Raw genomic sequence first — 23,174 nt, forward strand, 5'->3', positions numbered from 1 at the left:
TCCAGAGGAAGGGCGGCATAAATAACACAATAAATAACAGAACAATAATAATTTTTAAAAATGCACGTTTAAGTAGCTCTTGGAAACCAGAGAAAAGAATCAAGGCATGAAGGAGTGCATATCAGATGCTTGCGGGTGGCGCAAGCAGAACCTCTTTGAAACTTGACTATTTTATAAGGGATGTTTTTGAGTCCTAGCGTCTAATTGACGCCGATTCATCAGCGTTCAGCTGTAAAGACGCCAAGCGCCTCCAGGCAAATTATAGCCACTTCAGAGTAGGCGGGGTCAAGCGGCGGGAGCCAATGAACAACCGAGAAACAGAGAATGCTATAACACCTGGGCTTCCATTGGCCGAAATTCCAGCTCCTCCTCAGATCTGACTCGAGGAATTTGATTGGGCGAAAACCGAAAAAACCCACACGCCGGGCAGTACGCTCACTCGCAACTGGGCGTAGTCGACAGCTGTTCCCCGGCAGCCAATGGGGAGAGGGGTTGTTGCGGGGTGCCAAGATGGCGGCGCGCTGCTTTCTGTCAGGGAAAAGAGGGGCAGGGATGGAGTGAGGGCCGCGGCGCTCGGCTTTGGGGCGGGGGTGGGGAATAACGGTCGGGGCCCCCGGTCTGGCTCTGGGCGTCCCTTCGCTCGAGGCCGCGGCGGCGGGGGCTCTCGCTTTCCGGGTGAAAAAGGCTATGAGGTGACGGGAAGATGGCGAGCGACGCGGGTAGGAAACAGTTCTGGAAGCGGAACGCGTCCCGGGTGCCGGGCAGGTGAGCGAGGGCGCGGGTGGAAAAGTTTCTCCCGGGGGGCGGGAGGCTCCCGCTGAGGCGGAAATCTCGAAATGTGACCAGCTTGCCCCTGTTTTCTTGGTTCTCGGTGGGGCTTTGCGCGAAGTAAACTTGCCCGCCGGTGTGGCGCTCGCTGTGGGGCGGCACAAATTCGCGAAGGGGGGGGAACGGGGTTGCTGCCTCTATTGTGGTACAGAGCACGGGCAGGATTCGTGTTAGGGGTGGGGCAGGAAGCCAGAATTTATGTCGGGGAGGTGGACCAGTGCCGGATTTGTTGTTGTTGTTTAGTCGTTTAGTCGTGTCCGACTCTTCGTGACCCCCTGGACCAGAGCACGCCAGGCACTCCTGTCTTCCACTGCCTCCTGCAGTTTGGTCAGACTCATGCTGGTAGCTTTGAGAACACTGTCCAACCATCTCGTCCTCTGTCGTCCCCTTCTCCTTGTACATCTTTCCCAACATCAGGGTCTTTCCCGGGGAGTCTTCTCTTCTCATGAGGTGGCCAAAGTATTGGAGCCTCAGCTTCAGGATCTGTCCTTCCAGTGAGCACTCAGGGCTGATTTCCTTCAGAATGGAGAGGTTTGAATGGATAAGCTCTGCTTGTTGTTGTTTAGTCGTTTAGTCGTGTCCAACTCTTTGTGACCCCATGGACCAGAGCACGCCAGGCACTCCTGTCTTCCACTGCCTCCTGCAGTTTGGTCAGACTCATGCTGGTAGCTTTGAGAACACTGTCCAATCATCTCGTCCTCTGTTGCCCTCTTCTCCTTGTACATCTTTCCCAACATCAGGGTCTTTTCCAGGGAGTCTTCTCTTCTCATGAGGTGGCCAAAGTATTGGAGCCATAGCTTCAGGATCTGTCCTTCCAGGGAGTTCTCAGGACTGATTTCCTTCAGAATGGATAGGTTTGAATGGATAAGCTCTGCTTGTTGTTGTTTAGTCGCGTCCAACTCTTTGTGACCCCCTGGACCAGAGCACGCCAGGCACTCCTGTCATCCACTGCCTGCCACAGTTTGGTCAAACTCATGTTAGTAGATTCGAGAACACTGGTACCACCTGACCTTCCTAAGCCTCTGCAGCCCAGGACCTCCAGACACACTGCCCAGGCTAGCAACCCAGGGAGGTTATTTTGGTGCTACTAATGCAATGGTTTGACTTCACCCCCAGAGGCACACTGTCTCTTGAGACAGATGCATGACAATGCTATTGCAATGAAAAGGCCTGTTATGAATCAGAAATTTGAAGTATATTAGAATGGATATTGTGAAAAAGAAGGAGAATGAGTGGAGAAATAGAGGTGGCAGGGAGCATATGAAATTAAGTGTGGGGATACATTTTTAAGGTTCAAAGGAGTCTTTAGTGAGTTCTTCTAATGCAAAGACTAGGAATGTGGAACAAAGACAAATACCTTGCTTTGTTGTTTAGTCGTGACCGACTCTTCTTGAACCCATGGACCAGAGCACGCCAGGCACTCCTGTCTTCCACTGCCTCCCTGTTTGGTCAAACTCATGTTGGTAACTTCGAGAACACTGTCCAACCATCTTGTCCTCTGTCATCCCCTTCTCCTTGTACCCTCAATCTTTCCCAACGTCAGGGTCTTTTCCAGGGAGTCTTCTCTTCTCATGAGGTGGCCAAAGTATTGGAGCCTCAGCTTCAGGATCTGTCGTTCCAGTGAGCACTCAGGGCTGATTTCCTTCAGAATGGAGAGGGTTGATCTTCTTGCAGTCCATGGGACTCTCAAGAGTCTCCTCCAGCACCATAATTCAAAAGCATCAATTCTTTGGCGATCAGCCTTCTTTATGGTCCAGCTCTCACTTCTATACATCACTACTGGGAAAACCATAGCTTTAACTATACGGACCTTTGTTGGCAAGGTCATGTCTCTGCTTTTTAGGATGCTGTCTAGGTTTGTCATTGCTTTTCGTATAAGCTAAACAAGCCATAGCTTAGGGCCCCACTCTCTTGCCCCCCCTCCTGAAGTATCTGTACCCCGAGGTATGACTGTACAATTAAGAAGTATATTAATAGTGAAATAATTTTGGTTGGGAAACGTGATTTCTGACCTTTTTTTTTTTTTTTTGCTTAGAGTTACTTATAGCATTCAATGCTTGGGTCTCTCTTCTGATATGGTTCCTAGCTAGAAGAGGTGAAACTGTTTACAATGGTCCACCTTTATGCTAGTGAGAAGGAAACCGTACCTGTTGAGTTTGTGTGTGTCATGTAGCTGTTAAAGATATGTGGACTCTGCCATAAACAAACGTGAGAGTTCAACAGTGGGAGTATGTTGATAACAAGAAAATCTGTTAAGGTGCCTATGTGCATTTCATTGGCAGTAAAGAATGTGATGCCAGAATAGGCAATAAATACCCATTGGAGAAATTGAGGCGGTGAGTTTGCTTTGAACAGTATGAATTACAGTACAGTATGTTCAAGGCTGTTGAGTGGATTTACCTCTTAAAAGTAGCATAGTTAGTAGAATGTCTACCATTTATGGAATCCCTTTCCTTCCAGGTCTTGGTGCTGGCCATTATCTTATTTTAGCTCAACTTTGAAACATGTTTATTTGCCCAGGCATTTGTGGGGTGCTATTTTTTTCCAGCCTAAGGTATGCTCTGCAGCCTTATGGATATTTTATGATTGTACATATTGTAGACTGTTTCTCTGTGGTTTTATGAACTGTTTCGTTTTAACTTGTTTAATCTTTGTTGCAACCTGCCTTGGGATTGTTAGATGAACAGTTGGCTAGAAACATTTCAAATAAACACATGCATTATAGTGTTGCAAACAGCAGATGTTCATGACTACAACAGAAAAGAATGTTCAGATTGCTGGGGTTGGGGAGCACATCTCATTACCTTTTGTGATGGCCTGTTGACAACTGTCTTTAGAAGGTAATAGGCATTATTTGGCTAAAATTGAGAAGATAGAGCTTGTGGTTTTCATTAATAATTTGAATATCGAGAAAAGAATCCATAGCTACTGGAACTTTTGTTCCTACAGGAAAGCCCTCTGTACTTAGCTAGAGCAGGGTGAGAATATTTGGCTGAGGTGGTTTCGAACGCTAGTCGGTTAAAATGGTGGGGATTTTTGAAGGGTTTATAGGGTGTTAGGAGAGGGATAGTACCTCTGGTGGGAACATATCATGCTCTTCTGACGCAGTTTGTCCACCTTTGGTCCCCACCCTGCTCAGCTCTCACCTGTGACTCCTAGAAGCTGTCAGCATGTGACAGCAGCAGGAACAGCTTTGACTGGTCGGCTAGGCTAAACCAGGTGAAGGTAGCCGATGGGTCTCATGCCATTGGTGAGTTAGGGACTTCCTCTGCATGCGAAGCCAGAGTCTGGTGGATTGAGCAGACAAGACCAATAGTGGGTCCAATGGTCAAGAAGGTGGTTTCAGCACGTGCTGTCAAGGGAAGTGAGGAGCAGATGGGGCTCGTCAACCTGGGTAGGTGGCCAACCTAGGAGAAGGAAAACTCTGATCCTAAACCTCCGTTGCCTTGCGGGATATCTTTGGGAGAAGAAAATGCTAAGGCTTAAACACTACACAAATCCGGAGTGGAGTCCCTAAGACAGTTGGATAGCACCTTGTACTGTACAAGTACATGGCAACTCTGGCAACTACTGCAGCTAATCTAGTGCCAAACATATTGCTCTGCTTTCTCTTGGACCACATCAGCAAGACTAAGAGGGCAGTCTTGACGTCTAGGCAACCCAGGATCTCCATACACACTGCCTAGGTTTGCACCTTGGGGAGATCTCTTTAGTACTGCTAACACAGTGGTTTTACTTTGCTTTACCCCTCCACTGTCTCTTGAGACAGATGGATTCCAATGCAATGATAACGACACATGTTGATTATCAGACATGACTGTGGAATAGATTGCCATTCTCTGGTTCCCTATAGATTTTACTAACCTGAAATAGAATCTTCATTAGTAGATAGGTAGCCGTGTTGGTCTGCCATAGTCAAAATAAAAAAATTCCTTCCAGTAGCACCTTAAAGACCAACTAAGTTAGTTCTTGGTATGAGCTTTCGTGTGCATGCACACTTCTTCAGATACCAAAGAAGTGTGCATGCACACGAAAGCTCATACCAAGAACTAACTTAGTTGGTCTTTAAGGTGCTACTGGAAGGAATTTTTTTTTTAGAATCTTCATTTCATTCATAAGAATATATTGAAAAGGAAATCTTTTGAACATGCTATTTTACACGACTAATCTTAAATTATATTGGGGATATATACTGAAAATTCCATAATACTTTGGAACTGGACAGATTTCTTGTATGTGTGAGAGAGACTGGTAGTGCTGGTGGGAATGTTGCATATCCCCATAATTCACAATAGGGTCAAGGAAGATGTTAAAGCATGCATGGAAGAATACCCCCCTAAATTAGGGGGACTGTTTTTCAAGTCCTCTCCTGGGGCCAGTGCTTGGCCTCTTCTACAGATGAATAACCAATGAGGTTCATCTGAGACACGATTATTTACTAATAATTGCTGCCAGGTAGTGTGATCCTGTCCCTCAGTAATCACATGGGGTCCTGTTTATGTAAGGAATGTTTGAAGGATGCCAGTGTAGGGCTAGGAGCATTGTGGATTCCTGACACATGGGATGCACTAGAATGTTTTTCATCAGCGGGCTGTATCCATAGCATAGGAAGATGCCCATTTTCCTCAGCAGATAAAGAGTCACTTATAACAGCACTTAATAGTCTACAGTTATTACACCTCTGACTTGGCTTCTCCACCCACATCTCCCAGTCATTGAATTTCTTGCACAACCTCTCCCTGGCAGCATCCACTGAATCAGGTTATGGTATATGAATATGCAAGTGATATATTAAAATTCACTATAGATACTTACATAGTATTTCTACATCTAGTTGTGAAGAATGTGGTAAGGTGTGTGATATTAGAGAAGGAAATGTGGACAGCAACACATGTAGGAAGTTCTACACTACAATATATGCAATACTTGAAAAAACAAACTGTAGACTTATTTGTTTCACAATTAGCCTACTAAGATGCGATTTCTTAGTAATGCAGTATTCAAGATTAGTGAGTGCATATGACTTCTAAGATTGAATATAATTCCAGCATTTAAAACTTTGATGAAAAGGGGTGTGACGGGGATAAGTCCTTGAAGTATTAATTCTAGTCTACATTAGTAAGTTGCATTCAAGTATTTTGAGTTGGATGCATTCTATTTCAATACTACTTTAAGCAAGGCACTTAAAACACCACAAAAATGAAACTAAGGCATATTGAAGTTGACTCTTGTGTTTTTTTATATATATAATGGCCATGCATGATTTTTCAGGAGAGTTCTCCTGGAAACATCACAGATGTGCAAGACGTGCAGTGACCAAATGTGGCTTTTGACTATTATTAGGCTAGTTGGGTTTGCTTCACTTGGTCCTGGTCTACCTAGTTATTTGATAAAAACCAATCCATTAAATTTTGCAAGTAAAGCATTAGTGTGGTACATTGTGAAATATTCCCTATAGTTAAAAGAAATAAGTCCAGGTGAAATGATGATTTGGGCTGAAGCGGTAGCAAATTTCAGTTTGGTAGGGCCTCATCCTTGTTACTTACACAATATTTTAAACAGCGTTCAAGCAGCAGTAGGTGAATCTCTACCTATTGTGTGATCATCAGCTCAAAGGTCTATCTAGTGCTTTTCAGTACAGAATAGTTTAACAAGCTTGTTGTTGCTGAAAGCATTTTAATGTGGAGAGGGCTGACATTGTTGTCTTGCTTATCTGATAATGTTAGGGTTTTGCCTGCGATCCGACACCTACTACACCACTTCTATTGGCCATGCTGATTGGGGCTGATAGGAGGTGGAGTCTTAACAACCTATAAGGGTCTTGGTTTCCCTATCTCTGATGAGTGCTTGCAGGTGCTTTCAGTATAGCTATGATCCAAATCTTAAAAGGATGTACAGAAGGTGACCATTTTATGCATGTCCAATTGACACTGTTCCCATTTTGGCAAACGGGGGTGAGGCAAACTTATATGCGCATAAGGGCCAGGAATGGAAACTGCATGAAATGGTTGCCCCTGTATGTTTATTGTCTTAAGCTGGATGGCCTCATCTGTTTATATAAAATATATTTCTGTTAAAGAGTGCAGCAGATCCCTTCCTACCAATGTATGGTTTAGTTTAACTGGAGTACTGTTTATAAATAGTATAAATTTATAGTGTAAGACTTCTTATTGTATAAGAGAAGTCTTGAGTTATTTTTGAAGCCTGCTAAACACACTTATTAGGGATTCAGCTTCATTAAAATTCCATGTAAATAGGTGTTGGATTATGCTGTAATTGTACTAAACTTTCTTTCTTCCTTTTTAGTATTCAACATGTATACGGAGCTCAGCATCCTCCTTTTGATCCACTGTTGCACGGAACGTAAGTTTTTTTCTTTTTCAAAGCAGATAAAGGACTTAAATCTTCTCAGTATCTAATCTTTTGTTGAAGTCAATGCTTTAGTCATCTTCTCTTTCTGCTTCTGACCATATTGCTCTCTTCGTTCCTGCTTTCCACTGGCTTTTTGAATTTTATTGCTAAACATTTAATTACTTTGGCTTAGCTTGAAAGTCCCTTCACTTTATGGAATAAGCTAATCAGTTTGTAATGCTGTATTCTGTTAAGTAATTTTAATTTAAACAACTGTGTTTCTTTACTATTGACAACTGTTGCCAAAATTAGGGTAACTTATTTTCATTTTTCAAAGCATTTGACTCTGTTTCAGCTGGCTTTATTAATTGTGTTCATATTACAGATTTGCAAACAATGTTTTAACATTTCTTGGACCATTGCTATATTATATTTGGGAGTGGTAATTATTTTTCCTTATGTCAAACTAATATTTTAAGTTTTGTGCTTTGTCGATGTTTTATCAAGGGCTGCTTATTATTTATTTGTTTAATTTAAGATTATTTTTAATAGAGCTTTTATATCCCAGTTTAGCCTGGGAGGCTGTCCCCTCCCCCCCAAACTGTTCCTGCAAGTTGACAAAGTGGGTTGTGTCAGCACTTTTGAAGTTGTTATTTGACAGCTTAATGATGTCGGGGGACAGACAGGTGAGTTGCCCCATGCAACTGTCAAAATGGCTTATGGAGCCCTCAAGCTGAAAAAGGTTCCCCATCCCTCTCTTAAACCAAGAAATGTCTTATATATTGTGCATTCATTAACAATGAGCAGGCATAATGTTTCCCGTTGTTGTATGGACCTCTTAAAGAAGCTCTGGCCATTTGGGAGCACGCTAGCTGCCTTCTCAGTTTCCTTTGCGTGAGGGTCTCTTGTACTACAAGTTCACTGGATATACGTGAAGCAATATAGATACACATCCATCTGTATTTACATTGCAGTCTTAATTCCTACACAGAAGTTTCACTGTGACATCTTGATTGGTGATGGTAATAGGAAATAGTTTCCCCCCCCCAGTCTTACTTGTAAGAAATACCATGTATGGTCTCAACAGTGGCAGGAGACAAGTTTTTCCTCCTGTAGAGCTAATACAATAAAATAATTTTGTTTCATTGATAATGCTACTCAGCCCTGGATTGCCTACCAGATTTTTAAATTGGTCCCTTTTGCTTCTCCGATCTTTTGTATCACTACGGCTTTCCTTCTTGCACAGGCAAACTAGCTTAAGCAGATATGAACTGAGAAATAGCAGGAGGTGAATTATTTGAGAGGCTTGCTTTCTGTCGGCTGGAGGAGAACCAATTTATGAGCTGGCAAAAAGATGCAAACTGTAAATGTCAAGTCTGGAGGAACTGAACTAGAGTATGGATTTTATCGCTCCCTGTTCATACTACTATTATTTCTGGAATTGGAGTAGTTTGGCAGTGCAGCTGTAATGTGCTGATCTCTTAACCATTTTTAATACATTGGGATTAGTGGTGTGAATTCTCCCTCTTTCCTCTGCCCAGCTTAACAGGAGTCACTGTCACGTATAGCTACACTCGCTATGGTTGATGGTTACCAAGCTTTGAAACCAGTTTGTACACCCTAGTTAGATTAATCATACTTGTTCACATACTGATGGTAAGCCATAGTTGAGACTGGGAAGGTTGGTGAAATCTCCCGAGGAGCTAAGAGAGTGGCAGTATTATTTTGTTTTTTTTGTTTTTTAAATGATATTTATTGAAATTTTCCAGACAATAAAAAGTTACAGAATTAAAAAGAAAAAATAAAGAAAAGAAAAAAAATAACAATAATAAAAGAAAAAAAGATACAAAAATACAAAGACAAAATACATGAAAAGTAAAAAAAACAATTAAAAACAAATCAATATTTTCATGTCTTATATTTCATTTACTTGTTTCCTGACCTCCTCACACCTCCCTTTTTTGTATTCCAGTTCACATGGTTAATTCAGCAAATCCCTTCCCTCTTTGTTTTTATCTTAATTCTATATCTTAACATATTATAACTTCGTATTTTCATCTGATTATCAATCCATTTTTACATATTCTTTTTAACCTTATTGCTAAAACCGTTTCATTTCAATCCAACATCATTTTAACATTCATTAATTTTACAATATTTCTGCAAATAGTCTTTAAATTTCTTCCCCGAGAGTGGCAGTATTATTTTGACACAACGTCAGGCAATCTCTTGAGACTACTCTGCGAATATAATACCGTTTATCAACCTTGTTGGGTAGTGACCTGGATGGTCAAGATTTTTACATGTTGCAGTAGGTCTGTGAATGATAAAAAATTGCAAGTATTATATTGGGTTTGCAAATGACCACTTGTCTAGTGATGAGGAAAACAAGCTTTATAAAAGTTCTGTTGAATTAGGTAACTTTCTGACAAAGGTATCTCTGGCAGGTTAGCTTAAAAAAATTACAGACTTGTTTGTGGAGCTGAAACACACCATCTTTTTTTTAACCATTTGTGAAACGTGTAATGTGGTTCCTACCTCTTTATTTTAGTACTCTGTAATTAATAAGTTGTCACAAAGGACAATGAAGAATCTGAACAAGCTAGGAATTGTATATTGTTGTATAATCTTGCTCTCTCCCCGCCATCATGATGCTACGATTTTACATTGTCTCTCTGATTCAGTGTCTGTAGTATAGGCATATAAAAGGTGCATGGTAACCTTCTGTATAACAATAGTTTGCACCTCATGGAAAGTCTTTACTTCACTGGGATATTTTCTTAAACAGATAAACTGTGGTTCTGCCTTCCCATACCCAAAAGTGAGTGTGCCTTCTACTATTTGAAGAAGAAGAAAATGTTTCCTGATAAGCAGCAATAATAATTTGTATGTCTATCAAACATGACAACACAGTGTAAAAGAAATGATTCTTTAAACCTACTTGTTTCAGTGCTGCTTAAGATTTGTATTTTAAGGCAATTAAATTAGGCAGGTTCCTTAGACTTGACAGTGAAGTTTTCTTCAGCTTGATAAAAGCTAGGAAGATCTTGGAGGCTACAATAATCAGGACCATTGTGCACACTGTATTCTGCATACAATCGTGCATGGAATGGTAGCTAATCACAGCTTTCTCGCTAGTGTGTCTTTATGATGTCTGCCATTCCCACTTTACTTGTTTAGACTTTTATTTACAGTGCAGTCGTACCTTGGAAGTTGAATGGAATCCGTTCCGGAAGTCTGTTTGACTTCCAAAACGTTTGGAAACCAAAGTGCTGCTTCTGATTGGCTGCAGGAAGCTCCTGCAACCAATTGGAAGCCACGGAAACCCCATCAGACATTCGGCTTTCAAAAATAGTTCGCAAACCGGAACAGTCACTTCCAGGTTTGTGGCGTTTGGGAGCCAAAACGTTTGAGAACTAAGCTGTTTGAAAACCAAGGTACGACTGTATTGTGTATGTGTACAGTGGTGCCCCGCAAGACGAATGCCTCGAAAGACGGAAAACTCGCTAGACAAAAGAGTTTTCCGTTTTGGAGGTGCTTCGCAAAACGAATCTCCTATGGGCTTGCTTCGCAAGACGAAAATGTCTTGCGAGTTCCTGCGGTTCCCCCCTTTCCCCCCTTTTTCTAAGCCGCTAAGCCGCTTATCAGCCGACCCGATAAGCTGATAAGCTGCTAAAAGCCGCTAATAGCGCTAATCCGTCAATGGGCTTGCTTCACAAGACGAAAAAACCGTAGACGAAGAGAATCACAGAACGGATTCTTTTCGTCTTGCGAGGCACCACTGTATGCCAAAATTGATGAAGTAGTCCTCACTTATGACTCCTTCCCTTTGTGTAAAACAGAAGTTTTGCCCATTAATTCCTATGAGATGCAAACTGAAATCTGAAATAGTTGCCTTTAAAACATTACTTGCTAGGCATTAATTTTTTTAAAAAAGCATTGCTCCTATGCAGTAGATGACATGGCTCAAACGCACTTTGAATTCAAAAGAAAAGAAGAAGGAATAGGTTTACATGACTGGAGAAAAATAACCCCTCTTTGTACGAAATCATTTTTTTTTTAGCCTTGTGCTACTGTCATGTGCACATTTGGGACATGGTGAGGTTTACTTTGGAGAGAATATGTATGGAAATGGGATGTTGAATAGTCTGAAATAAAATTCAACCAGTAGCTAAACTTTAACAGGATTGCACTTGGTTCTTTGTACTGAGCTAAAGGTGTTTCAAGATAAGCAAGCTAATTCTCTCCTGCAATCTCTGAGGTTCAGACAGTTTCGATATTTAAAGGGAATTGCTCTTGAGGTCCTTCACCTATCAAAGTAAGCACACACAATGCAAATATGTCATTTAATGTTCAAGACAATGAAACAATATCTTTGAAAGGCTGTATGAAACAATAGGTTTGTGAACGCAGAAGGAAATAAAGGAATAACAAACACCTTTTGACCTACATACGTTTCTTGGTTTACTTTATAGAATCTGCCCCCCTTTTTTTTATTAAACTAGCAAAGCTTTCTCATTTATAAGCCTTAAAACATAAAATTACAAATAACTTTGGGAAGCTTTCCTGTGCGAGTCCCATTGAAATGGACTTACTCAGCTCAATTAAAATTAATGGGGCTTGCACAGAATTTACCAGAGGATTGTGCTTGAAATAAGCAGGAAGTAGCGTAATGGGGAGAGAGAGGAGAGCTGGATGGAAAAGAGGGACTGGAGCAACTCTGAGTTTATGTAGATGATCTGGGAAATGGATCAAAATGGATTTCAGTCCTACTCTTGTGTGGCTAGCAGTACTGAGCAGCATTCTGCTCAATCCCTCTTGGATTTGTTGAACTGTAATGGTAGGCTATTCTGCCCACATTTACTGTCTGTGATTAGTGTAATAGAGAATTTTGGAGGTTTCATTAAACGTTTGTTTTGCAGAAAAATGTTTCGAAGCCCCTCAAGTTTGGGGTTGGTTTTTTTTTGGTGAAAAATTTCTCATAAAAATTGTTCAAGTTAAATGACTTTGGGAAGTGAAGAGTAATTTATTTTGAGTAATTTTTAGGCATGAAAGAATGGGGAGCAGGGAAAGGTCCTGGGTTCAGAATTAGCACGGTGCCAGGCACATTTTGCGCCTAAAGATTCTCCGTTTGCGAGCACGTAAAAATGTCTGGGTGCCATTTTTTTGTGCCTGGCTGATACTGAAGGATTTCTGAAATGCATGTGCTTTAAAGCCTCAAAGTATATGTTAAGGATAGACAATATGTTAAGGAGTTTAACAATAAAGAGGAGAATGTTTTGAAAACTGAAGTGGAGTACCAATATTTTTATTGTAAACACCAAATTAAACATGTTTCATGTATTATAGTATTTAAATATTCTTTTGGAAGCCGCCCAGAGTGGCTGGGGAAGCCCAGCCAGATGGGCGGGGTATAAATAATAAATTATTATTATTATTATTATTATTATTATTATTATTATTATTAAACATGCATTAACAATTTCTGCTAAAAATGTGATATAACAATGTGTCACTTATGTAAATTGCATATTAGTTCATGCTTATCAAAACAATAAAAAGAGTTGCAAACCCCCCCCCAGTTTTGGCAATCACAACCCAGGTTCCAGGAGCCGTTCGGCTGCTGACTTTTCTATTCCACTTTCTAACACTGGAGAGGGCAGTACCACAATGTAAAAGAAATGGATAAGTGAAGGGAGAGGCAGGCTGTGCTTGAAAGTAGCACTTAATATGTGAAAGATGGAAAGTATTTTGTGCAAAGTATCTTCTTGAACAAGCTATTATTTATGAACTGGAAAAATACACACAGAGAAGAAGAAGAGTTTGGATTTGATATCCCACTTTATCACTACCCTAAGGAGTCTCAAAGCAGCTAACAATCTCCTTTCCCTTCCTCCCCCACAACAAACACTCTGTGAGGTCAGTGGGGCTGAGAGACTTCAGAGAAGTGTGACTAGCCCAAGGTCACCCAGCAGCTGCATGTGGAGGAGCTGGGAAGCGAACCCGGTTCCCCAGATTACAAGGCTACCGCTCTTAACCACTACACCACACAGCGATCCCTTGTCCAAGACCCTTGTCCAAAATATGCCGGGCATTCTTCACAGCATCACTGCTTCTGAGCAGCAGCTTGAGACCAGCCTCTTCCATTGCTCTTCAAATTTAAAATCCAGAAATATCCTTTTAGTTGGAGCTAAAATGGGGTTGTATCCAGCAAAATCACCCCCTTCGTGCAAGAACTTCATCTGTCTGCATGCCCCTGGTGGTCCCCCAATCTGCTTTGGGGGGTTGGGGGAACCCCCAGAACAGATTTGAGTGGGTGCAGGTCACATGAGGGAGAGGGAGGGAGAGGAAGTCATGTTGTGCTGATGGAGGGCCTTTCAGTAAGATACAAACCACAGTGACTAGATATGCCAAATGCTATGGAAAACTGAAAAAGCTGCACATCTAACTAATTTTTGGTTAGCTGCACATTGTTTGCTGATTAGCAGCTCACTTCTTACCAAGTCTTCTCAGAAATATGTCCCGCTGAATTTGGGCCAGCCTTCGTAAAACTTTTTGCTTTAGTTGGAATGAACTAGTTACTTAGTCAGGTAGTATAATAAGCACAAAAGTGCCTGTTCTTGTGTAAAGTGCTGGTTTTTCTTTTAAACAGCTTAAAACCTGGAGCCAAGCCACCGACAACTCCAGTGAAACTGAAGAAAATCAGCACGTTTCAAGAATTCGAAAGCAACACGAGCGACGCTTGGGATGTCGGGGATGACGACGACGAACTCCTAGCGATGGCTGCAGAAAGCCTTAACACAGATGTAGTCATGGAAACAGCTAACAGAGTAATTCAGAATCACAGCAAATTACAAGAACAGCACAAATTGCAGGAGGAACAGGTGGAAAAGGAGCAACCACAGCAGCTTTCAGAACTGCCCTCAGCTGCGTGTGGTGACAGCAGACTGGTTAAATCTGTCAGTGAAAGCAACACATCAAGTTCTGCAGGTATATTAAACCTCAAACTCCATTGCCATTCATTGTTTCTCTAGGTTGAAAGCTGTAGTGTATTCCTTGTTCCAGGATTTCTTGAGGGCTTGGAAGCTTTCACTTCCCTCTTAAGCCAGACAGTAATGGAAAGGGTCATGTTATCCATTCAAAAATAAAAATAATGAGAAGTTGGGAAAATGTGCTAGTAGTTCTTGTACTTTAGACTCTAAATCTACCCCACTAATGTCTATGGGACTAATCCAAATAGTGGCATTTAAGGACCATAACTCAGAAGGGCCATTTAATTGAGAAGTCCCCTTTCCAGTCACCACTTGCTTTGCATGTGATATTCATTCGTAGGGGGTTCTCCATGATTACCTATATGTGTGGGCAAGTTGATGAGGGAGTAGGAGTTCAGACACCAAGCCATGTAGGGCCAAAGCTTGGTGTAAGTCAGTGTAGACAATGTCTTGGACAAATGTCTTGAATTGGTATAATGCAGCTTCCTGCATATACTATTTAAACTAAGCACCAGCACTTGGTTTGGAGTTCACAAAGCGACTAGAAATCAGTGGAGCTTTCAAGCACTGATGACACACCCAGTTGTCTTTCATAACCTCATAACTGTAATCTTCTTTCTCAAGGCTGTCTTCAAAGGCAGCCCCACGAACACCACATTGTGACAGTCCTAATTTTGAGGTTATAGGACCATAGATAAGAAAGTGGACAAAGTAAGCTTTTCTACTCTGAACTGCGAACAAGGCGCTCTTGACATGAATACTCGGTAGCAGGCTGCATGTCATACAAAAAATAGCATGCATGACTATATTTATGGAGGCGTTTTTAGTATTTTCATGTAATCCTGAAGAAATGAGTCCCGAGTTGTTTTTAAGACACACAAAGCACTGCTTCCTCTTTGTCTTGGAAGCAAAAAATGGGAAACCCTGCTACATCACTGTGGAAGTGTTTAATAGAAGAAAATATTGTAGGAACCATTTAAAACATTAATACTTGAAGTGTGTGTGTTTAATGCCATTCTATATGAATAACCCATCAGTTGTTCTCGGCTGCTTCTTCACAAACGTGAGATTCTTGGTATTGACATGATGACAGGGAGTTCTATTTTTATAGCTGTTTTGAAGTCACAGTGGATATAACATTTTCTGTCTCTAACCAAACAACTGTTACAAATACTTGTGTCCCAGTATTTTTCTGTTTTAAATTAAAGTTTTACCTTTGCATTATAAAAAATTGATCACTTGATGTCTGTCTGTTTGCTCCTTTATATACTCTACAGATTGTGCTGATGAAGTTATTTCTGTGCCAAGATCTCAGTCCCTTCCACAAGCCTCCACTGTTACTCTGGTGGGTGGAGTGACAGACCACAGTAGCTCAGGTATCCCTATGCTATCGGAAAGAGAGGCATCGCGTTTAGATAAATTCAAGCAACTACTGGCTGGCCCCAACACAAACCTTGGTGAGTACTGCTTAACCATTGGTCTTCAACTGGTGGGTTAGGACAGAGGTCTGGGTTGCAACCAGAGGTCACAACAGCAGTGCTGCCACCTTACAGATATATGGCAAAAATAGTGGGTTCTTCAATGCATGTTTTAAGTTGAAGTTGGGTCTTGTGTAGCAAGATTATCTCTGGCAGTTTGAGCCCTGCTAAAGTGTGAGATGTACTTCTCTAGAGATTTTGTTATTTCGTAGGGAACAAACGTTTTGAGCTTATCTATTTCAGCCTTTCAAGGAATTTAAATTGTGATTCTGTTTTATGGCAGGTCTTAATTGGTGTTACAGTGAAATTCCCTTTTTACGTGTTTGGTACTGAACATTGATTTATTCTCTGGTTTCAACTGCACTATTCATGAATGTCCATTTTTACACCACTTCAGCATACATGGTTTCCCCCAAAGAATCCTGGGAACTGTAGTTTTTAAGGGTGCTGGGAATTGTTAGGATACTCCTTTCCTGCTCGCAGAACTACAGTTCACTGAGTACTGTGGGAAAGAGGGATTGTTGTTAAACATGTTTAAGTTTGTGGTGTGGACATGCCCCTCACCCTTTCAGCCACCTTGAATTGTGTTTGATTTGAAATCAAATATTCTAGTTTTATAAAGTAGGGCTTGATTTCATAACCTGATAAGGACTTTGTTCGCGTAACTAAAGGTTTATATTGCACCATCTGTATATAAATTGTATAAACTGCATAAACTTGTATGCATTGACTGTTTTGTATAACATCCGCTTCTGTTAGGCAAGGGGAGCAGCAGGGAACTTGAATTGAATTGAAATTGAATTCCTTCCTATTCATTTTATATTTATTCTGGAAAGTGAAAATGTTTAGTTTCTGAGTTGTTGTTTTTCACCCCCACCCCCCAGTTATTACTTTGTTCTGTCACCTTCGGTCCTTTTGAAAGCCTGGCAGCTTATCTGTTGGCAACAATTTGAAATCCATGTTCACTTTACAACCAAGTTAAGCCCATGACATCAGTTTCATTTCAGCGTTTGATTTGGTTACCCACATTTTGTAGCAGCCCCTCTCAAATTCCCCAAGTGATGCCTAGTCTTTCCCCGATTTCCTTCCTCAGCTCTTTCTAGATCAAATGTAAAGCTGATCACCACTCATGAACATTAATGAAAATGCAGAGCTTTTTCATTAATGTTCATGAGTGGTGATAAGCTTTACATTTGATCTAGAAAGAGCTGGGGAAGCAAATCAGGGCTGAAGGAAAATAAGCCTAGTATTTGGCAGCACAAGGATTTTGGGGGAACTGGGATACACAGTGCTGCCCGAGCTCTAGGAACAGAAACTCTAGTTATCTGACAAAAGATATTTTAAAATCCCTGAGGTCATTTTGCCATAATAGAGCAAATGGTGAAGACTAGATGAGCTCCTGCTCTGATTTGGGATAGCATGATGGATGGCATCAAAAGCTGCAGAGGGGTGCAGGAAAACCAGTAAGATTGCAGTCTCCCATCAATTCCCTAGTGCAAATCATCCACCAGAGTGACTAAGGCTGTTTTCTGGCACAAATCCAGATAATCAGTATCTCTCCTGTGGAAATTGGACTGGAATTTCACCTCCCAGGACACACAGGCTTGGGGGAGGGGCAGAATCTCGTTTCACTTTCCAGATGCTTCTAAGAAGGCAAGAGGTGGATGCAATTCCTTGTACTTTATGCTGAATTCTGAAAGCTCCCCCTCCAAGAGGAGGAAAAGATGGAAATTGCACTACAAAAAAGGGAGAGCTGCTTGCTGCCTTTCTCCATCCAGTGTTTATCTCTCCCTAATGACTAGATCTTTTTAGTGCCTGAGATTTCTGCTCTTTCTTGCTTTTTCTGTGCCTTGTTGGTCAGAGAACCATAAGTTTCAATAGCATGTGCTTAGATGGTGAGTGTCAGGCTTGGTGGGCTGTCTCTAAAATGCAGCAAATACCGTTAAGCCAGCTCTAATATGCCGTCAGCTTTCCTACCTCACTCCTGAATGACAGATAGTTTGTAAAACCATTAGGCACCTTATGTACAAGAAGTATGATCATGGGAATTGCAACAGTGAAATGCCTTTATACCTCTCAATAATGGGACTCAATTGTTGAGAGATTTGGCCAGGTTACAGACAAATTTGGAGCTTGCTTAATTTTTAGAATTAAATTATTTTTTTCAAGGATGTGGCATTAGGCTTTCCGAGCATTTTGTAATTGCCGGGGACTTGTCTCATCAATTGAGAGAAAGCAAGAGTCTTCAAATCTTGGCTAGCCCTGGTCACCAAACAGAACCTTTTGGTTACTATGAGCTTACCTTTCCTGTTCCATGCAACTGTGTGGAAGTTCAAGTCCTGCTATGTTCAGTTGGGTTACTCCCAGAATGGTATACATAGGATTAATGTATTGGTTCCTGATGTGCTATATGGTGGTTTTACTTCACCCCTAGAGGTGCACTCCATTGTCTCTCATGACAGATGGATGCCAACCAACCAACACCAGTGCAGGAAGTACAGTGGTACCTCTGGTTACAAATGCTTCAGGTTACAAGCTCTGCGAACCCGGAAGTAGCTGCTCGTGGTTGCGAACTTTGCCCCAGGATGCGAATGGAAATTATGTGCCAAAGGCGCGTTCCCCATTAGCGAAAGCACGCCTCAGGATAAGAACGGTTTCCGCTTAAGAACGGACCTCCGGAACGAATTACGTTCGTAACCAGAGGTACCACTGTAAAGGGCACTCATCTGATGTAATCTCTTTTTCAGCTTCAGAAATTTGGAGCTGGGGGGGGGGAGTGGGGTATCATTTTGGCAGTGGGTAGCTGAGGAGCATCTTGGTTGGTTGCCTGCTGCCAGAACAGCTAGCACCATCCTTCCTCTCTGGCAAGGGGGATGAGTAAAAACGTTAGTGAAAAGCATTGCATTTTAAAAATACTCTGTACAAGCTATAAATGTTTCCAGAGGGGAAAAAAAACCTTGTATAGGAAGGAAGTTTTATGAAGTACAATTGCTATGCAGATCAACACTTATTTCTACAGCTCTCATTTGCCCTTTTGACCACCCACATTAAAATTCTCTCTTAATGATCTTCTAAACATTCTGTGCTTCCTTTCACTTAAGCTCTTATGCAGTTATTTTCTGTTTCCTTCACATCTCCACCTCATCTATTTCACTATTAAATTTTCCAACTTTCTGCCCTAGTTAGCTAATCAAGCTTGCTTTTTTTGTCTAGATTTCTTTCTGAACAGGTTAACTCCTTCAGCACACTTGTATTTGACTTATCAGTTTCTGTATGCATTCAACTGACACGTTTGCTTCATTGAAGATTAAGGGCTTTATTTGCTAGGATTTTTTTTTTTAATGAAGCACCTAACAGAGCTATTACTCTTAAAAAAATGCTTGCAGTCGTTTCCATAGTGATATCAAGCCTTTTTATAAAAGCCATTTTCTGTATGTGCTGTTTGACTTCCCAGATGCTGTTGGGGGAGCTGGAGTTCCATGAATCTATTGTCTTGGAAGAATATTCTAGTTCTTTATAGTTAAATTATGCTAGGATTCTTTTTAATAAGGATGTGAAGCTTATAAATCTAGTTTATCATGTCTATCATTTAATTGTTCATGCAAACCGCTACTTCATGTAGCGATTTGCATTCATCTTGCTGAATTAACTGTTTGATGTCGCAGGATGGATAATGCATGTGCAGGAATTGTGGGGACCCTTAAAATTATGATTCTAGAAATATGATACTTAAAGGGAAGTGATAGAAGAATGGATATTGGTTTTGAACACAATACTGCATTGAGTTATGTGTGTGATTTCAAGGAGACCCACAATCTGGCAGTACCCATTAGTTTGAAGCTGGGTGGCCCTATAATTTATAATAGAGAGAGATGTTCTGCCATGCAACTGTGTGGTATAGTTCTATGAATCATATTGCTGTTAGGTAATATGGTATTTGTTTCAACATAAATCTGCCACAGACTAAATGAGGATTGTGTTGTAGAAACACATAATTGACATATCTGGTTCAGCCATTTTTAGCTAGATATGCAAGCCCCAATGAATTCAGTTGGACTTCAGGAATATGTAGGTTTTGCCCCCTTCCCTTGAAAACCTGTTGGAGCCTGCCTAGTTACCGTAATCTATTAGTTCCGGCTGTTGAAAATTCCTACGGTCTGTTTCCTACAGCTCCCCCAATAAGGAGAGGTTGGAGAAGTTTAAAGTATTGGCTTACTTGTCATCTTTCCCTGTCCTTCCAGGAAAAATAGGGATTCCTGTGTAAGAGGAGCAGGAATAGGTTCTTGTCTGGGAGAAGGAGTTAAAACTATTTGCTTCCACAAGAGGTAGTGATGGCCACTTGCTTGGATTTCTTTAAAAGATGATTAGACAAATTCATGGAGGACAAGCCTAATGGCTATGCTGTACCTCCACTATTGGAGCAAGTATGCTTCTGAACACCATTTGTTTGGAGCTTCAGGTGTGGAGAACGCTGGTGTGGTCAGATCCTGCTACTGTGTTTCCCATAGGCATTTGGGTTGGTAACAGTGAGAACAGGATGCTGGACTAGATGGGACTATGGTTGATCCAGCAGGGCTCTTATGGCTTGCGTTGAGGCTTGTAGTGCTAGGGCAAAATTGACTGCCATTTCTAATTATCGATTTTAGCAGGGCAACCTAAAATAGCCTAGTGTGGACAGAAAAATGTTCAGTGGGCACTGAATGCTTGGCTGATGGTGGAAATTGGGGCAAGGGAAATTGAGTGGAGTATTCCTGGAAGAAGGCATCTGTGGGTGGGTGGCACCCTGAATGGGAACAGTTGCACAGCAACATTTACGGGTCCAACTTGATGACTAATAGCCATTGTTACACAAATTCGTAGAAGACATGTCTAAATGCCTCTTTGTAGCTATTCAAGGTAGTGGCCATCGCTACATTGATTGTGTGAAGCTATTTCCCTTTGTGAATTTGCTTCATCTGTCCTCCACAAATCTCTTCTATCATCAGTTTTATAGAACAACCTTTAGTATTATGGGACAGACTAAAATGTTTCTCTCCATCTGCTTTAGAAGCACTGTGAATTGCTTTTGTTAAAACACTTGGTTAGAGACATTTCAGTCTGATGGCTATATCAGGATAGATATTCTTTGTGATACCTTAATGTTCCCTATCCCTACACTCAAAAGTAATTTCTCTTCCACCCCCTTGATGTTGCTTAGAGACCCTGGGCTCATTAAATTTTTTGGGTCTAAAGCAAAAAAAGGGAGAGGAGGAAAAGCACTGGTCATTGCTGTTGTCTTCCTTTTAAGAGGAAAAACGGAGCGTGGATGAAGTCTGGGTTTATAGTTAAAACAACTGGAGTGCTTCTCTCCCTGGCAGCTGGAGGAAGAGTTACTCCTACCAATGGAATTTTTCTTGCAAAAGAAAATGAGCTGCTATATACCTCACAAGTGCCCTTATTGTCAAGAGAACATCCCTGTAAGATTTCTTGACATTTTCCATCATCACTTTCATCATTATATATTTTTCTCCATTAGTTGTTTTTTTAACAAGAAAATTGGTGCCTCTCAAACTAACATCCTAGCTGTCCTGTTACTTTAATGGCTATCACTTGTTTTTCTAGCTTTTCAGGTTTGCTTCTGTATGGTAAAATAAATCTGCTTGGTTCCAGAAACTCCCCATGGAAAATGGACCTGTAGGACAGCCCACTTCTGCAAAGACCAATTAAATCCCCATCACATAAAAAAGCCAGGGCTCTTCCATTTCAAGGTTGTGATGACATGGCTCAAAGAGCCCTCTGATTTTCAAGCTTTTTTGAAAAGGTTTGTTGTTGTAGGAGAGATGGCAGACTGCCATTGTATCCATGTGCATATTAGTCCCAGAACAAAGGACCAGGGCACTTATTGAGTGGCCAGCCATTTCCAACTGGAAAGTCTCTTGAATTTCTGTCCTTTTTAATAGACATTGTCTGGCAGGGAGAATGAATGCCACCTTTGGAATGGGTGAAGCCTGTATTGGATCTGACTATGCAATGCAAGGCTAATTGGAGAAGATGACATGTTATGGGGGTTTTCATTGCTCATTCAAAAGAGGGGAGTTTGAAACAAATGCTGAACAATTACATTGGTACCTCGGTTTCTGAACTTAATCCGTTCCAGAAGTCCTTTCTTAAAACAAACCATTCTTAAACCGAGGCGCGCTTTCCCTAATGAGGCCACTTTTCTGATGCCTGATGCATTTCAAAGAAGGCAAACTGGAGAGGATGAGGTTTTACTCCATTTCTTGGGCAGGTTACTTTGGAGTACAATGCAATAAACCTTACCCACCCAGGTCACCCCAATTTAACTTCAAATAATTTCACTGCATCCAAAATCAATATCCCACTAGCAGGCAGTTTTTGGAAGGGAGGTTGCTGAGCCTCTTATGTGATCTGTGCCATTTGGCTGCCATTTTGGATCCTCCCCATTTGTAATGCAAGCACTGTTCCCTGTCGGATTAGCACATCTGAGGGAATGGGTTGTGTATCTGGCAGTGACCACAACCAGCAACCATAGGCAGGACCCATGTCCTCTTAACCATTAGGATGTGTGACAAAATGGATTCCTGAGGTAACGGGTGTCAGATTATTTGCTTTGAGCAATATCTTTTCTCATTTCATTTTCATTTTATAGGATCTTTCTATTTTTTTACCTCATTTTAAAAACCTAGCATTTGAAATACTTGCAGCCAACCTGAGAGCCAGTGTGGTGTAGTGGTTAAGAGCGGTAGTCTCGTAATCTGGGGAACTGGGTTCGCGTCTCCGCTCCTCCACCTGCAGCTGCTGGGTGACCTTGGGCCAGACACACTTCTTTGAAGTCTCTCAGCCCCACTCACCTCACAGAGTGTTTGTTGTGGGGGAGGAAGGGAAAGGAGAATGTTAGCCGCTTTGAGACTCCTGAAGGGGAGTGAAAGGCAGGATATCAAATCCAAACTCTTCTTCTTCTTCTGTTGCAGGGATAAATAATGTGTTGGATTTGCACCTGCTAATAGTCTTCTGTAGTATTGTGAAAGTAATCTTGCTGTTGCATGATCAAAGTAGTGGTTTGCAGTTGTTTACTAAGAAGCAACCAGCTTTCTCTTTTTAAAATGTCTTGCCTGTGATAATCGTAAACCTGTATAGACTTTTGCTATTTTAGTCACGGGAAGCTAGAAAAAGAGGGTCCATATGATGCCATACAATATTAACCTTTTCCTAATTAAATCCTGTAGAACATTGGCTGTGAAATCAGCAGTATTGAGAGAGTAGTGTATGTAATTAGACTTTTTGGAAGTGTTTGTTTACAGTTGATTTCAGACAAAACTGTTTTTATATGCACAAAGCAGATGGTAATATTTGACACTATATCCTTATTGGAATATGTTAAAGCCTCGATTTAAACTTTTTAAGCACTTACTGTGAAATGCAGTCTTTGTCTTTTTCATTTAAGACGAGGGAGAGTAAAGCGCAAAATTTCTGGAATTGGAGCAGTGTTCAACTCTCCAATATGTTAAAACCCCTAAAGGGAGTG

At 41.3% G+C, this 23,174-nt stretch overlaps 1 protein-coding gene across 1 annotated transcript in view; it reads left to right on the forward strand.

The window, feature by feature from the left end:
• Positions 1 to 454: 454 nt before the first annotated feature.
• TBC1D22A (TBC1 domain family member 22A) overlaps positions 455 to 23,174 on the forward strand; it is a 119,170-nt gene continuing 96,450 nt past the window's right edge. The window contains exons 1-4 of the mRNA XM_083463612.1: positions 455 to 765; positions 7,135 to 7,191; positions 13,832 to 14,169; positions 15,449 to 15,628. Of these exons, the coding sequence (XP_083319738.1) occupies positions 704 to 765; positions 7,135 to 7,191; positions 13,832 to 14,169; positions 15,449 to 15,628 (637 nt within the window). The 5' untranslated portion in view covers positions 455 to 703. The remainder of the gene's footprint in view (positions 766 to 7,134; positions 7,192 to 13,831; positions 14,170 to 15,448; positions 15,629 to 23,174) is intronic.

This window comes from Podarcis liolepis (assembly GCF_965112155.1).
Source record: "Podarcis liolepis genome assembly, chromosome: 10".
NCBI lineage: Eukaryota > Metazoa > Chordata > Lepidosauria > Squamata > Lacertidae > Podarcis > Podarcis liolepis.